At 46.6% G+C, this 16,232-nt stretch overlaps 1 protein-coding gene across 4 annotated transcripts in view; it reads right to left on the reverse strand.

The window, feature by feature from the left end:
* The window catches only part of sv2 (synaptic vesicle glycoprotein 2), a 151,526-nt gene that overhangs the window by 48,062 nt on the left and 87,232 nt on the right, over positions 1 to 16,232 (reverse strand). For all 4 annotated transcript variants that reach the window (XM_072493058.1, XM_072493057.1, XM_072493059.1 and 1 more), the window contains one exon: positions 10,845 to 11,008. In XM_072493058.1, coding sequence (XP_072349159.1) covers positions 10,845 to 11,008 — 164 coding nt within the window. The remainder of the gene's footprint in view (positions 1 to 10,844; positions 11,009 to 16,232) is intronic.

Consider the following 16,232-nt stretch of genomic DNA (forward strand, 5'->3'; position numbering starts at 1 on the left):
CTGAATTCCCGATTGGATTTCGTGGCGACTCTGTGAGATCGATGGTCTCTTCCCCACAAGCAGAAACATTCTTCCTGTATCCGCTCCACTAAAACCTTTCATCATTATAAAGAGCCCTATTAGACCATCACTCAAGCCTTTTTGTTTAAAAAGAAAAGGTGCCTGGCCTGTCAGTCCTTTGCTGATTTGTATGCCGTGTTTCTGATGTCAATCTTGTGCAAATCTTCTCTGCCTTCATTCCCTTTTTGGTGGAAGGCAGCCAGAACTGAACGGTGTATTCGAAGTGCAGTCTAAACTGAAGGTTTGAGACACGTTCAGCATAACTTCACAATATTTCAATTTTATCCCTCTAGAAATAGTCTACCGCTTGTTCAGATTTCCTTATGGTCTTGCTAACCTGCCGTGCAACCTGTAGCAATTAATGTGTTTGTATTGTCATGCGAGAGAGCCTTTAAGAACTGGATGTTTAAGCAATGTGCCTTTAAGAAAGCAGTGATGTCATAGAGTGGGTGGAGCTCAGCTCAGTTCAGCCATTTTGCAGGGTGGCTTTGCAGTTTGAAAAGTGCCTGGCTGGTTTTGCTGAGAGCTGTTTAAAAGTAGAAAGCCAGTTTGAGACAGCAGCTTGAGAAGTTCTGTTTTGCTGTGATCTGCTTGAAGGGAGAAAGCTAGGTTTGAGAAAGCAGCGTGGGTGTGTCTGTGGGTTTCCAGAGAGCTGCATGAAGAAAGCAAGGTGCTGGAGTTGAAGTCACCCAAGCTAATATATCTCTGCCATTCTACAGAAAATATATATATCCTTTAACCTGATGTGATACTGTTTAAAGGTGTTAAGTCTCTTGGAAGTTTGAAGGAACATTTTAGGGAGTTATTTACTGTTGCAATATTTTCTGAGTTATCTTTGAAGTAAGGGGTGTTAAGAGATCCAATGTTTATTTAAGACGTTAAGTTGAGTTCATGGAATAAACAGTGTTTTGTGTTTAAAAACACACGTGTCCATAATTGTAATACCACACCTAGGGAAAAAAGCCGTGTGCTCAGAAAAGCAACAAATCCATTAAAGGGAGAGGTTGGTTGAACTCCATGATACATTTTGGGGTTCTAAAAATGCTCGCCCATAACAGTATGCAGAGGTGCCTTCGTCCTTCAAGGGCAGCACGTCCTTCAAGGGCAGACGTACTACATCGGAATGCCAGCCTGGATTTCACCCTCTAATGGAATTGGAACCCTCCACCTTCCTCATAGGTGAGTGCGCGATCATTGAACCACAAGTGACATCCAATACAGTGCTGACTGACTATATTCATTGCCTTTCTCTGTAGCATGGTCGGTAAGTGCATGAGAGCCAGAGCTAATCTTTGGTTCAAATCGATTGCTCCATCGTGCTTCTGCACTATACCCATTTCCCACCTCGTCTTCGGCAGTCCCTCGGGACCGAGGGTGACTTGCTTCCACTCCCGTTCCATGGGTTCTGAAAGGGCTGCTAAATCCAACACACAATACAATTGCCCTTGAAACGGAGTGGCTTACTAGGCCATTTCAGAGGGACAATTCAGAGTCAACCACATTGTTCTGGGTCTGGACTCGCGCGTAGGCCAGACCGGGTTAAGGACTGCGGATTTCCTTCCCTGAAGGACAATAGTGAACCAGATGGGTTTTTTACGACAGTGGATGAAAGTTTCCATTGTCATCATTGCTGAGATTGGCTTTATTTACTGATTACCTCTGGATTACTGACACTACCACGACACCACCATCTCCCCAAAGGTCTCCTTCCCCATCTCTATCATGAGTCAGTGGATACGGTTGATCTTTCAGCAAAGTTCTGATTCATCCCCAAAGTGTCGTCCTGGGAGTTTCTTGCTGCAACCGAGCTCAGAATAGATATTTCACTCCCGAAGGATATCTCAACCGTAAAAACGTTGTCTATTAACGCCATCAATTGAGGGAAGCTCTCAAAAAAGTGTTTGCCATGTAATATACTCAACTGTCTAAAGTCTTCATACGAGAGATCTGCGGCGCAAGGTCCTGAACATTATTAATGGTTGGAGCAGGGTGACGCACTGGTTCAGCAGTTCCAGCTGAGCTGTTTGCCTAAAAAGCCTTGGGATTGTCCATTTTTAAAAAAAAAAGAAAGCTCCAATTATCAGGCCCCGAAATAATCTTTCATTGGCATCCTTATGCCTTCCGGTAAAATGGAAACTAGGGCATGTTGTATTTTGTTCCCGAGGCAGATGATCAGAGTCGGGAAATCATCTGGCTCGATACACCCGCCTCCAGGAAGAGGGGCAGGAGAGTTGGATCTGCCGCCTCCGGACGCAGGTCAGAAACAACCACAGGGGCTGCCGACACCGATGCGAGATGGTTAACAGGCCCGTCTTGGTTTTTTGGGACTTTGTCCCAGTTGTTTTGTTCAATATTCGGCCTTCACCCTTCAACATTCCCCCCTCCCCACTCACTCCTCATGCCCATGCATGCCAACTCACATGGCCCCTATGCCATCTTAGTAACAATACATGCCAATTTATGAACGCATCCATAGACCCTTAGAACCCCATGCCAATGTCACGTCAACACATGCCAACTAATGGCCCTCATCCACCCCCTTTAACCTTACACCCTCCGTGGCAACTCACCCAGTATTCACCAAAGGCATGCCTTAGGAGCCACACCGAGATGAAATAAAATAAAGGTCCAAGTATCTACCACAGAGTTTACCATAATGAAAAAAATCTCGCTCATGAAAGTATTCGTTGCATTTAAATTCCCTCAAATGATTAATCCCTTATGAAAACAAACATTCGTATTCATAACCCCATATCAAAGGCAGTTAAACCTTTAATAATCTCTTGGAGCTGTCAATCAAACTGTGGAGTTTATAGTCCACCACTGTGATGATAGGTTCTGGAGGCAGTCAAGCAGTAATAATGCTATAATGATAGCATATAGGGTTATGTCAACAAACACCCATTGAAACTGCAAACAAATACTTTTTTCTACTCAGACACAGACATGTTTCCCAATGTTTAAAGGGCAGGCTATTTAAATAACTTGACAGTTCCACAGTCCTCGTCTGCCCTATATGAGCACGTTCATCCACTCTAAAAGAAATCGTAACTCTCTCATTGTGGACTCTCACTCCAGTGAAAATGGGATCCGTTTGAGTTCTACACGGAATTCAAATGGTTCCGCTGAGTTCAGGTTTCTCCCATGTAGTGCCTCCCTCCCCCACCGTCTCCCTATGAGTGACAATAGGATCTGTCGGAAATGGGGGCAGCACCTCCGAATCCGGGTTCCTGCCGCCATTTTGGACAGGTGGAAGAGTCCCCACGAGCCCACAAAAATCTAGGCCAAAGATTCATGACTTTGATGGTAGAAATAGCTTCTGCTAGCTTATCCGAAACAATGTGTGTTTCGTTGTGCCTGTGTTGCGGCTGGAGCTTTTGTTAGGCATGTAGTTGGACTGCACCAAGTATCTGCTACACAGCTGAGCCAACGTATCCAAGGCTTGAATGAAAGCTTGGGAAGCCAAGCATCCGCTTGCAGCAATACATCAAGATGCTAGGTCTGGAAAAGACCTATAACCATAGAGTCACTGCATGCAAACCATGCACGCAGAGGAGAACAAACAGGGAGTCCTATTCACTAAATTCTTTGCTCCATAAAAATGGCTGGATAATGACATTGTTTAGATATGGAAGCACAGGGCTTTTGGGAGACTAAAACTCCCTTATCCAAGGCTTTGGGGTTAAATTAGGAGGACCATTTAAACTTAGATTGTATACCCTTGAATAAAAAGAGAGGGTGATCTGATCAAGATATTTAAAATGATGAATAAATACAGATAAACTATTGAGGGATAAGGAACAAGAACAAGGACACCAAATCTTAAAAAGTTGGACGTTTAATGGGAAATCAAAATACACTTGGCTTTTTGAACATAGGGCATCGGTACATGGGGGAAATTAGGAAGAGGACAAGTTCCTCCACTGTCACTTGGCCAATATCCTGGAACTCCCTCCCTCACAGCAGTGTGGGGTGTAGCTACACCAGATGGACTGCAGCAGTGCAAGGTGGCAGCAATAAATGGGAATGTGGCCAGCGACACCAAATCCTATGAATAAAATTGTTTAAAACCCCGGCTTCTCTGCACATGATGCAGTATAAGATTTTAAAGTCCAGTCTGACAGCAGCTCAAACAAGCCGAGTGCCGTTACCAATTGTGCCCTCCCGCAGAATTCGTTCTGGCTTATTATTAATAACAATAATCTTTATTACATTAACACTGCAATGAAGTTACTGTAAAGCCCCTAGTCGCCACAATCCACCGCCTGTTCGGGTACACTGAGGGTGAATTCAGAATGTCCAAATTATCCAACAGCACGTCTTTCAGGACTTGTGGGAGGAAACCGGAGCCCCCGGAGGAAACCCGCGCAGACACGGGGAGAACGTGCAGACTCCGCACAGACAGTGACCCAAGCCGGGAATCGAACCTGGGACCTTGGAGCTGCGAAGCAACAGGGGTAACCACTGTGCTGCCGTGCGCTATTAGCAATTCTGGTGGTCAGGCGCTGTCTGGTATATCGTTCACCTCGGGTCTTATCTGAATCACTTGATGGATATTCTCGCACCTTAATCTGGACTGATTGGTGAGAGAGAGCTGGAGATCGCACGAACGGGACAGGGCCGTTCGGCCCCTCAAAGCTGGTGCAGCTGCCGTCCAATTAGGTCACAGCCGGCCTTGCTCCTCAAATCTACTTTACGATTGAGTCTGGAAAAGTTCCAACGGCCCCGCAACATCCACAGCCCACTAGGGAAATATTTAAACTTTGAATGTAAAAAATGCGTTTCCTGACTTCCCTCTGCCCAGTGCCCCAATAATGGTGGTCCTCATGGCCCATTAGAGCATAAAATGCATGAGGCATCAGTTGCTATTCATCGCTGCTTAGTTGTGCCAGAGAAGCTGGCGCTCTGGATGGGCTGAGTGAGCACCATCTGCTGACTGGTTTAAATAGCCAAGCTTTGAAGATGAATTGCGGCTAGATTTACATACAGACTAGACAGTGAAGGCACCTTGAAGAATCCCTGTCAGCTGCCACATCACTGCCGCCCTACTCTCGGATTGCAAGCCCTGAATTATCAGCAGCCGTCATCTCTCCAGCCGGACGGAATACATAACACGCAAGAAATTTTGCACCGATGCAGATTCTCGAGATGAACAACCAAACACACTCCAGCCAAGATAGATGTGCTTGAATCAGGATTTCTGTCAATGATACTTTTAAAAGAGTAACCAATTCGCTAATCGTTGCCCATTTAATCACTCGGCATCTCAATCACGAAAGGAAGTGAAAATACTTGAGCAGTATATTTTGCACACAAAATCGTTGTTGTCCTCCTGACCTCTGGCAGCGGTTTGAGTGTAGGTGGGGTAGTAAGCACCTCGAAACAAAGTTAACTCTTGGTGGAGGCACTCGATCAGGTGGCACTCCTCCTGAGGGGGGCGGGGGGGGGGGGGGCGTGCAGACTCCGCACAGACAGTGACCCAAGCCGGGGATTGAACCTGGGACCCTGGTGCTGTGAAGCAACTGTGCTAACCACTGTGCTACCGTGCTTCACAGCCCCTTCCTATTTGCTGACGCAAAGTGGGTCCCAGGCTGACATATGGCCATATCATCCCCAATACTTTCCCCATTCACTTGGTTCTCGAAAGAAAACCAATCGCAATTTCTTCCAGGCCGCGGGAGTGATGATGACCATCGAGTTCGCATGAACCTCTGCAATGGGGGGGGAGGCGGAGAGAGAGTGAGGGGGGGCGAGAATGAAATGAGAGGGGCGGACGAGAGTGGGAGGGTGGAGTTGGGGGTGGGCTGAGAGTGACAGCGGTGTGGGCGGGGGTGGCCGAGAGTGGGGGCCAGACTGCGGGTGGCAGAATGTTGGGGGGGAGGGGGGTGGCGAGAATGAGTGGTGGTGGTGGTATACATTACATTGTATATGTTGTGATTACATTGTATATGTTGTGTTGCCCTATTATGTATTTTCTTTTATTCCCTTTTCTTCGCATGTACTTAATGATGTGTTGAGCTGCTCGCAGAAAAATACTTTTCACTGTACCTCGGTACAAGTGACAATAAACAAATCCAATCCAATCCAATGGGGGGGGGGGGGGGGGGGTGAGAGTGGGGGGGGGGGGCAAGAGAGTGGGGGGGGCAAGAGTGGGTGGGGGTGAGAGTGGGGAGTGCGTGGGAATGGGGGGGGGGGGAAGGCGAGAGAATGGGGGGGGGGGGGGAAAGAGAGGGAATGGGGGGGTGGGGGGAGAGAGTGAATATCAATAAAGGATCCATATTGGTGGGTAGTGAAAAATTATTTTCTCTGGTGGGGAGTCCAAAACAAGGGGTTTAATCTTAAAATTTGAGCTTGAATGTTCAGGGATGATGTGAGGAAATAGATCTTTACACAAACGATATGACAGTAGTAATGCTACTGGGCTAGTAAACCAGAGGGGGTGGACTAAAAGCCCAGAGGCACGAGTTTGAATCTCACCATAACAGCTGGGGAAGTTAAATCCAGTTAAATCTGAAACTCAAAAAAAAAAGCTAGTACCAGTAATGTTGGCCATAAACAACTGGATTGTTCTAAAATACCATCTGGTTCACTGACATGGTTCAAGGGCAGGGAATTTGCTGTCCTTACAATCAGGCCTACACTGGACGCCAGAGCCTAAACAAAATGGTTGACATGTAACTGCCGAGCAACTGGTTGTGGCAAGTACAGATGGCCAATAAACGGCAACAATCCCCTGATCCTGTGACGAAACAAATAAAAATCTAGAATTTGTCGAGGCTGGGGATCAATTGAAAATTTCAAAACTGAAATTGGTAGCTTTTTGTTGGTCAGCAGCATAATAATAATAATAAAAACCTTTATTGTCACAAGTAGACTTACATGAACACTGCAATGTAGTTACTGTGAAAGCCCCTAGTCGCCACGTTCTGGCACCTGTTCGGGTACACCGAGGGAGAATTCAGAATGTCTTTCGTGACTTGTGGGAGGAAACCGGAGCACCCGGAGGAAACCCACGCACTCACAGGGAGAACGTGCCGACTCCGCACAGACAGTGATCCAAGTCGGGAATCAAACCTGGGACCCTGGAGCTGTGAAGCAACAGTGCTAACCACTGGGCTACCATGCTGCATTAAGGAATACATTGAGGATTCCCTCCATCATGTGTGGCACCACAACCGTGTTAAATGGGACAACTTTCAAACTGCCAATTACTGCCTTCTGCACTCGGTCATCAGCAAATTGATGGAAGGGGCCTTCGACAGCACTATCGAGCAGCACTTACTCAGCAGTAACCTGCTCACTGATGCTCAGTTTGGGTTCCACCAGGGCCAGTCAGCCCTTGGTTTCATCACAGCCTTGGCCCAAACATGGACATCAGAGCTGGACTCCAGAGGTGAGGCGCGAGTGACTACCCTTGATATGAAGACAACATTTGAGTAAGTGTGGCATCAAGGAGTCCCAGCAAAACTGTCAATCAGAGGAAGATTCTCCACTGGTTAGGAGTCGTACTTGGCACACTGTGGTTGTGGCTGCTGGAGGTCAATCATCTCAATCCCAGGACATCATTGCAGGAGTTCCTCAAGGTCGTGTCCCAGACCCAACAATCTTCAACTGCTTCATCAATGACCTTCCCGCCATGTAAGGTCAGTAGTGGGGATGTTTGCACAATGTTCAGCACCATTCACGACCCCTCAGATACTAAAGCAGTCGGTGCCCACTTGTAGTAAGACCTGGATAACTTTCAGGCTCGGGTTGGTAAATGGAAAATAACATCCACACCACACAAGTGACAGGCAATGACCATCTCCAACCAGAGAGAATCTAACTATCTCCCCTCGCCTTTCAATGGCATTACCAACATCCTGCACCAGTCATACAAATACTTTAGCTGCAAGGGCAGGTCAGAGACTGGGAATTCTGTGGCGAGTAACTCACCTTTCTACCACCCATAGCCTGTTCACCATCTAGACGGCACAAGTCAGGAGTGTGATGGAATACTCTCCACTTGCCTGGATGAGTGCAGCTCCAACAACACTCAACAAGCTCAACACCATCTAGGCCAAAGCAGCCCAGCTTGATTGGTACCCCACCACGCACCTTCATCATTCAAAGAACAAAGAACAAAGAAATGTACAGCACAGGAACAGGCCCTTCGGCCCTCCAAGCCCGTGCCGACCATACTGCCCGACTAAACTACAATCTTCTACACTTCCTGGGTCCATATCCTTCTATTCCCATCCTATTCATATATTTGTCAAGATGCCCCTTAAATGTCCCTATCGTCCCTGCCTCCACTACCTCCTCCGGTAGTGAGTTCCAGGCACCCACTACCCTCTGCGTAAAAAACTTGCCTCGTACATCTACTCTAAACTTTGCCCCTCTCACCTTAAACCTATGCCCCCTAGTAATTGACCCCTCTACCCTGGGGAAAAGCCTCTGACTATCCACTCTGTCTATGCCCCTCATAATTTTGTATACCTCTATCAGGTCGCCCCTCAACCTCCTTCGTTCCAGTGAGAACAAACCGAGTTTATTCAATCGCTCCTCATAGCTTATGCCCTCCATACCAGGCAACATTCTGGTAAATCTCTTCTGCACCCTCTCTAAAGCCTCCACATCCTTCTGGTAGTGTGGCGACCAGAATTGAACACTATACTCCAAGTGTGGCCTAACTAAGGTTCTATACAGCTGCAACATGACTTGCCAATTCTTATACTCAATGCCCCGGCCAATGAAGGCAAGCATGCCGTATGCCTTCTTGACTACCTTCTCCACCTGTGTAGCCCCAACTGCTACACGTAAAACCAACACACGGGGGCAGAGGTATCCACCATTTGCAAGACGCACTGCAGCAGCTCACCAAGGTTCCCTCAACGGGACCTTCAAAACCAGCGACCTCGACCACCTCGAAGCACAAGGGCAGCATCGTCACTGGGTCAAAATGCTGGATCGCTCTCCTGAGCAACACTGTGGGTGCCCCTACGCAACATGGATCACAGTGGTTCAAGGTGGCTGCTGATCCCCACCTTCCCAAGGGTAATTAGGGATGGGCAACAAAGGCTGGCCTTGCCAGCAAAGCCCACATCCTGTGAATTAATCAACGTTTTTAAAAGGCTAGCCATCACTATGCAAGCAGGTTTTTAACATTCGACTTGACTCCAGGTATCAGAAGGTTTGGAAACCATTGTAATGGCGAACATGGCCTTCCCATAATGGCCGCTTGGGAAAGGAACTACTAAATGAAGGCCCATATGGCAACCTACCATGAAGCAGTGCCTTTGGCTCAGGGGGGGAGAGGGGGAGTCAGGATTTGGTGGATGCCAAAAATCTGCACAGTATCTTGTACAAAAACAGAGGAAAAGTCAGCGGGTCTCAGAGACCTTGGCAGGGGTGAAAAATTGAAAACAAAAATCAAGATGCTGAATATAACAGAATAATGGCAATGACTAAAGGGACTCAAATAGAAAGACACAGAGCTACAGACAGATTCACAGATTGCATATCATGGGCAGCAAGAGCAAACAGAGAAACCCCTTCTCCATAGGCATTGAACATGAAGAGACTGGGCGGAGGAGATTAACAGTGGATGGTGCTGTGCCATTTCACTCTGCTTTTAAAATTTAGAGTACCCAATTCTTTTTTTTTTTTCCAATTCCGGGACAATTTAGCGTGACCAATCCACCTATCCTGCACAAGTTTGGGTTGTGGGGTTGAAACCCACGCAGACACGGGGAGAATGTGCGAACTCCACACGGACAGTGACCCGGAGCCTGGATCGAACTCGGGTCCTCAGCGCCGTAGGCAGCAGTGCTAATCACTGCACCACCCCATCATGAAAGGTTTTGAAAAGTAGGCAGGGAGGAATGTTTCCACTGGCAGGACACTGGTAATCACGGAACGCACATTCAGAAGGGAGATGATGAGATTTCCTTTTTACCCAAGTTGTCAAGATCTGCAGCGACTTACTGAAAGGACGATGGAAGCTGATTCAATCGTAACTCAAGAGAGAATGAAATGTCCACTTGAAAAGAAGAAATTCATAAATGTATGGGGAAAGAGGCAGGGAGTGATCGGTCTTTCAAAAAGCATGGGACCAATGGGCCGAATGGACTCCTTCTGTGCAGCAGGATTCTATAAATTGAATATTGAACTCAGACGCAGAATAAACTTGTTCTGCCCATTAAAAAAAGACAGCAATGAATTCCCTGTTCCATTAAGTTGATGATGTTTAGGAATCACTCCCGTCTCACGGTGTGTTCTGTATCTGTAATCAGACGTCTCTACCTTCAACTACAATGGTTGCGAGATAGATGTCTCACTGCAGGGGGATACGCAGACACGAAACATCAAAAGGAAGTGTCTGCCTCACACCCATGCCAAACTCATCGGCCCACTGCACAGCAGCCTATTGATTGATGGCATCCACGCTAAATTGCTCCATAATTTGAATAAAGAATTGGGGACTCTAAATTTATTTTTAAAAAAGGCCATACCATAAAGGAAAATAGATAGGAATCTTACACAGAGCTTTAATCATGTGCAGATATATAAAGTCAAAACATATCCTGTTAGACGTAGGTACAGAAGGAGGCCATTTGGTCCAAGTCTGCTCTGCCATTAAATGAGGTCATGACTGATCTAATATATGATCCTCAATTCCACTCTCCCGCCTTATCCTCAGAACTCATGATTCCCTTACTGATTAAAAATCTGTCTCTCTCTCAGTTTATCCCATTCTGGTTGCACACACACACTGCCAAAGTGTAAACGTGACGCATTCTTACCTGCATCAGATACTTGGGGCTCTCGGGCATGCCCAGAGCATAGACCAGCGCAGAGGACAGGCTTGGTATTGAGCAGAGTATCACAAAGAGCCTCCAGCTCTGAAAGTGTATCGAACCCAGTTGGAAAGTCAACGAAGTCCTGGGGATCACTACCCACGCGAGGCCTGAGAACAAAGGTAGAGCCCCAGCATTAAATCACGGTTAGAATTCGAGACATACTATTAGGATCGGGTTAAGTGCCGTTAATTGTATTTTAATTTTTTTTTTTTTAATTATGAATGAAATTTTCCACTGTTTTTTGTTATAAATCGGAAAGAAATTAGATTTGCAGTTCCACATCTGTTCAGAACAATGAAGCTCTTCTTTCTTCCAACGTTCCCCATTTGGAATAACTTCTTTCCCTCCCCATAATATTATGGTTCAGTTTTAAATAATAATTTATGCCTAATAATCAGCAACACTTCACATGACGGTCCTGTGACAACATGGCGGCACGGTAGCTCACAGGTGAGCTCTGTTGCTTCACAGCACCAGGGTCCCAGGTTCGATTCCCAGCTTGGGTCACGGCCTGTGCAGAGTCTGCACGTTCTCCGTGGGTTTCCTCTGGGTGCTCCGGTTTCCTCCCACAAGTCCCGAAAGACATGCTTGTTAGGTGAATTCTCCCTCCGTGTATCCAAACAGGGGCCGGAGTGTGGCGACTAGGGGATTTTCACAGTAACTTCATTGCAGTGTTAAAGGAAGCCCACTTGCGACACTAATAAAGATTATGATGAATAAGTTCAACGCTTAACAAGTTAAATCCAATGAGCCATTCCCTTCCTTCACATATAGTGCCAATTTTAATGCTTTCACCCTCATGCTCAAAACTCTCCGTAGCTTTGATCCTCCATAATCGCTTTAATCATCTCTGGCCCTACAGCTCTGAGATTTCTGTACTCCTCCAGTTCTGGTCTCCCAATTCACATCAGCGCACCATTGGTGGGCATTCCTCCCTAAACCTCTCCGCCTCTTTCTCTCTCTCCTCCTATACGCTGTTCCTTAACACAGTACTTTACTGCTAGTCACCTGCTAATATGTTTATGTGACTCCGTGTCAAATTTTACAACATTACATACAAGTAGTTGATGACACCAGCCTCAGAGTAATGACTCACTACAGAATTAATCGGTGGATGCTTGTTTGCTGTTGAAAAACTGGAGCAACTGGTAGTGTGAGAGGGGCGTATCTCTACCACATATTGGGGGATCACCCTGTATGTGTACCTATTTTTCAGTTCGGATGGCGGGCAGCTTTCAGGCTGCTGTCAATAATATTGATGCAACCCTTCAGGAGGAGTGGCGGCAGGGGGAATTACAGGTGACTAGAGTGTAGAACTTCAAAAGGACAGACAGGTTGGTGGAACGGAAGGGCAAGTGGCAGATGAAAGTTAATGCAGGGAAGTGTGAAGTGATTCATTTTGGTGGGAAGAGCATGGAGAGACAATACAAAACAAAGGGCACAATTCTAAAGAGGACATGTATCATTGAAGGCGGCAGGACAGGTTGAGAGCGCAGTCAATAAGGCATAGAGCATCATTTTTCCAATAAGGACATAGAGTGATGTTAAACTTGTATAAAACACTTGTTTGCCTCAACTGGATTATTGCGCTCAGTTCTGGGCAACGCACTTTAGGCAGGGAGTGCGTGAAGGCATCAGAGAGAGCGCAGGAAAGATTCACAAGAATGGTTCCAGGGATGAGGAACTTCAGTTACGCAGATAGATTGGAGAAGTTGGGACGATTTTCCTTGGAGAAGAGACGGCTGAGATGATTTGATAGAGGTGTTCAAAATCATGAGGGGTCTGGACAAGAGCAGACATGGGGAGAGTCTGTTCCCATTGGTGGTGGGATCAACAGCCAGGAGGCGCAGATTTAACATAATTGGCAAAAGGAGCCATGGTAACACGAGGAATATCGTGCGGCAGGGTAGCACAGTGGAAGCATGCTGCTTCACAGCGCCACGGCACCGGGATCGATTCCCGGCTTTGGTCACTGTCTGTGCGGAGTCTACACGTTCTCCTCGTGTCTGCGTGGGTTTCCTCCGGGTGCTCCAGTTTTTTCCCCACAAGTCCCAAAAGACGTGCTTGTTGGGTGAATTGGACATTCTGAATTCTCCCTCAGTGTACCCGAACAGGCGCTGGAATGTGGTGACTAGGGGATTTTCACAGTAACTTAATTGCAGTGTTAATGTAAGCCTACTTGTGACAGTAAAGATTATAGTTGTTCTCATGCAGCGAATGATTAGGATCTGGAATGTACTGCCCGAGTGTGGAGGAGGCAGGGTCAATCGAGGCAGTGGATTATCTCAAAAGGAAGAATGCGCAGGGCTACGAGGAGAAGGCAGGAGTGTGACACTTGGTGAACTCTTCCCTCAGAGAATCAGTGCCATCATAAGGTTGGCTTGGAATTCAGCTTGGCCCAGCACTTCCATTACTGTGCAGGTTTTGTGATAGCAAAGTTCTGTAAAATTTCTCTCACACTCATAAACTTAGTTTCATTTCCCACTGCGCATTTTTTAATTTATTTAACTCGTGCATCTCCAACATGCAGTCAGTCCCCACCAGGTTTCTTTAAGAGTGACTTTGAATGATACGTGAGTTTAGGCCCAAGCCTCCCCAGAGTTGGAAGACTGACTGACAATCTCATTTAGACTGCTTTCCTCACGGGGCTGTGTTTCAAGGAGTGCTGGTGACCCCAGGGATGAGGTCTGGCACCTCTTCTTCACACCCACCTCGAGCAACAGTGAAAATAATTATATCATGGCACAAAGAGACAAAGGTTACACAAAGAAGGATAGAATTTACAGATCCATGTAGAACTCCACAAAGCCATCACAGAAAAATGAAAAATGCAACATACCATGTATATCTGTAATAAAAATAGACAATTTCAACCTAATAATAACAATAATCACTTATTGTCACGAGTAGGCTTCAATGAAGTTACTGTGAAAAGCCCCTAGTCGCCACATTCCGGCGCTTGTTCGGGGAGACTGTTACGGGAATTGAACCAGCGCTGATGACATTGTTCTGTACTACAAGCCAGCGATTCAGCCCAGTGTGCTAAACCTGTTATGATCCCTGACCAGACGTTTGTTAGGATACCAGACAATAACCCCTAATACTTTTTGTTCAGTTGCAAAACTGTGAAGAAAGATTACCTCACTCCAGGAGTGCTTCCACTGACCAATAGGCATGTTTTATATTAAAACAAACTTTATTCTCAACACAGGATTAAACACATTATCACGGAAAATAGCTTTTCAATTAACAGTTAAACAATTATTAAAAAGAAAACACCTTTTATTAGCTCCTGGCAGACTCCAAGCAAAACTACACACTAGACCTGGCTCCTCCTAATAATTGCATCATCTTTATCCCACTCAGGAGCGGCACGGTGGTGCAGTGGTTAGCACAGCTGCTTCATGACACCGAGGATCCTTGTTCAATCCTGGCCCCGGGTCACTGTCTGTTTACACATTCTCCCCGTGTCTGCGTGGGTCTCCCCCCACAACCCAAAGATGTGCAGGGTAGGTGGATTGGCCACGCTAATTACCCCTTAATTGGAAAAAAATAATTGGGTAAATTTAAAAAAAAATCTTTATCCCACTCAGAACCGGTGACCTGCTTATCTCAGTCTAATCATAATGTCTCAATGATCTACTCTCCAGGGAATCTCCAGCATTCACAACAAGATTCCATTAAGCCTCTCTTTGTAACACATACATGGGTGGAATGGATGATGATCTCACTTTTACAACATCTTATTTGCACATTTTGCAGCCATACAGTCCGCCTGTATGTTAAAGTACGATTTTTTACAAAATTACTGCAGCAGATAAATACTGAAATCTATATTAAAAAGCCCTACATTCATCACAAACCTTTTTTAAAAAATAAATTTAGAGTACCAAATTCATTTTCTCCCAATAAGGGGCAATTTAGCGTGGCCAATGGACCTAACCTGCACATCTTTGGGTTATGGGGGTGAAACCCACACAAACACGGGGAGAATGTGCAAACTCCACACGGACAGTGACCCAGAGCCGGGATCGAACCTGGGACCTCGGTGCCATGAGGCAGCAGCGCTAACCACTGCGCCACCGTGCTGCCTCCATTCATCACAAACCTAAAGGATATGCCATTAGATCAGATGAAAACTAGTAATGTGGAGACCTTTAAGATGGTGGATGAGCTGAATGGATTTTTGATTTGCATTGTTCTCTGTTCTAGGTAAGATTTATAATGAATATGCCTTTTTAAAGTTACAAACTTGACCAACAATGTAAGAGGGGCAACATTTAGCAAAGATTTCCAAAAATGTTTTATTGCAAAGGTGATTAAGACCTCCGGTGTCAGGTATGTGCTGAGTCGTTGTGCATCAGGTGGCTCTTCTCCAGAACACAGCAAAATAGGCATTTTTGGATGAATTTAGCCCAGAGAATCGGGCTTATTCATCCCCTCAGCCACGAAGACAGAGAGGAAGAACAAAATGCCAGAAAGCAGCAGTTCAAGAGGCCGCAGAAATGGCGGAAAGGGCAGGAGCAGCGAGCAAGCAGGTCAGTGGACCCACGAGGCGAGAGGCCCCTGGTCACCCCCGAGAGAGGGAGACCTGGACAGCGGGCTCCCCCCCCACACGGAGATGGTTGGGAGATGTTCCTAACTAAGGAAATAACGAGATCAAGATGGAGATGCAAACGGCATTCAGGGTGGAGGTGGCGGAGGCGCAGGCTGCTATGTAGATGACGCTCGACGGGATGGGACAGAAGCTGGAGGCCCAGGGGAAAACGATCCAAGAACTCGAAAATGCATCGACAGGCCAGAGCGATCGGATCGTCACCTTGGAGGCCGAGATAAAGAGGCTGCTACAGACCCACGGGAGCCTGAACGGGAAGGTTAAGGACAAAGAGAACCGATTCAGGCGACAAAACATTTGAATTGTGGGCCTGCCGGAGGGAATGGAGGGCAGAGACCCAACTGACTACGTGGCCAAGAAGCTGGGCAACTTGTTTGGAAGAGACAGCCTTCCCAAGCCTCCAGAGATCGTCAGGACACACAGGTCGCTCCGACCAAAAATCCTCACTGGCTCTCACACCTGCGGGAAATGTTGGCAGACTCACTAGCGAGGGGCACAATGCCGCCAAAGCTAACACAGGACACCATATCGCTGATACCCAAAAAAGACAAAGACCCAAACGGAACATGGATCATACAAGTCAATTTGGACACAAAATTACTCACAAACGTCCTGGCAAAGAGACTGGAGATTTGCGGACCAGACTTGGGGACAGGACAAGGCTACATGAAAAAGAACCCTCAAAAAACAGGCAGTCAACAGGATGGGGAGAGAGG

The sequence above is a fragment of the Scyliorhinus torazame genome, chromosome 30, assembly GCF_047496885.1.
Source record: "Scyliorhinus torazame isolate Kashiwa2021f chromosome 30, sScyTor2.1, whole genome shotgun sequence".
Taxonomy (NCBI): Eukaryota; Metazoa; Chordata; class Chondrichthyes; order Carcharhiniformes; family Scyliorhinidae; genus Scyliorhinus; species Scyliorhinus torazame.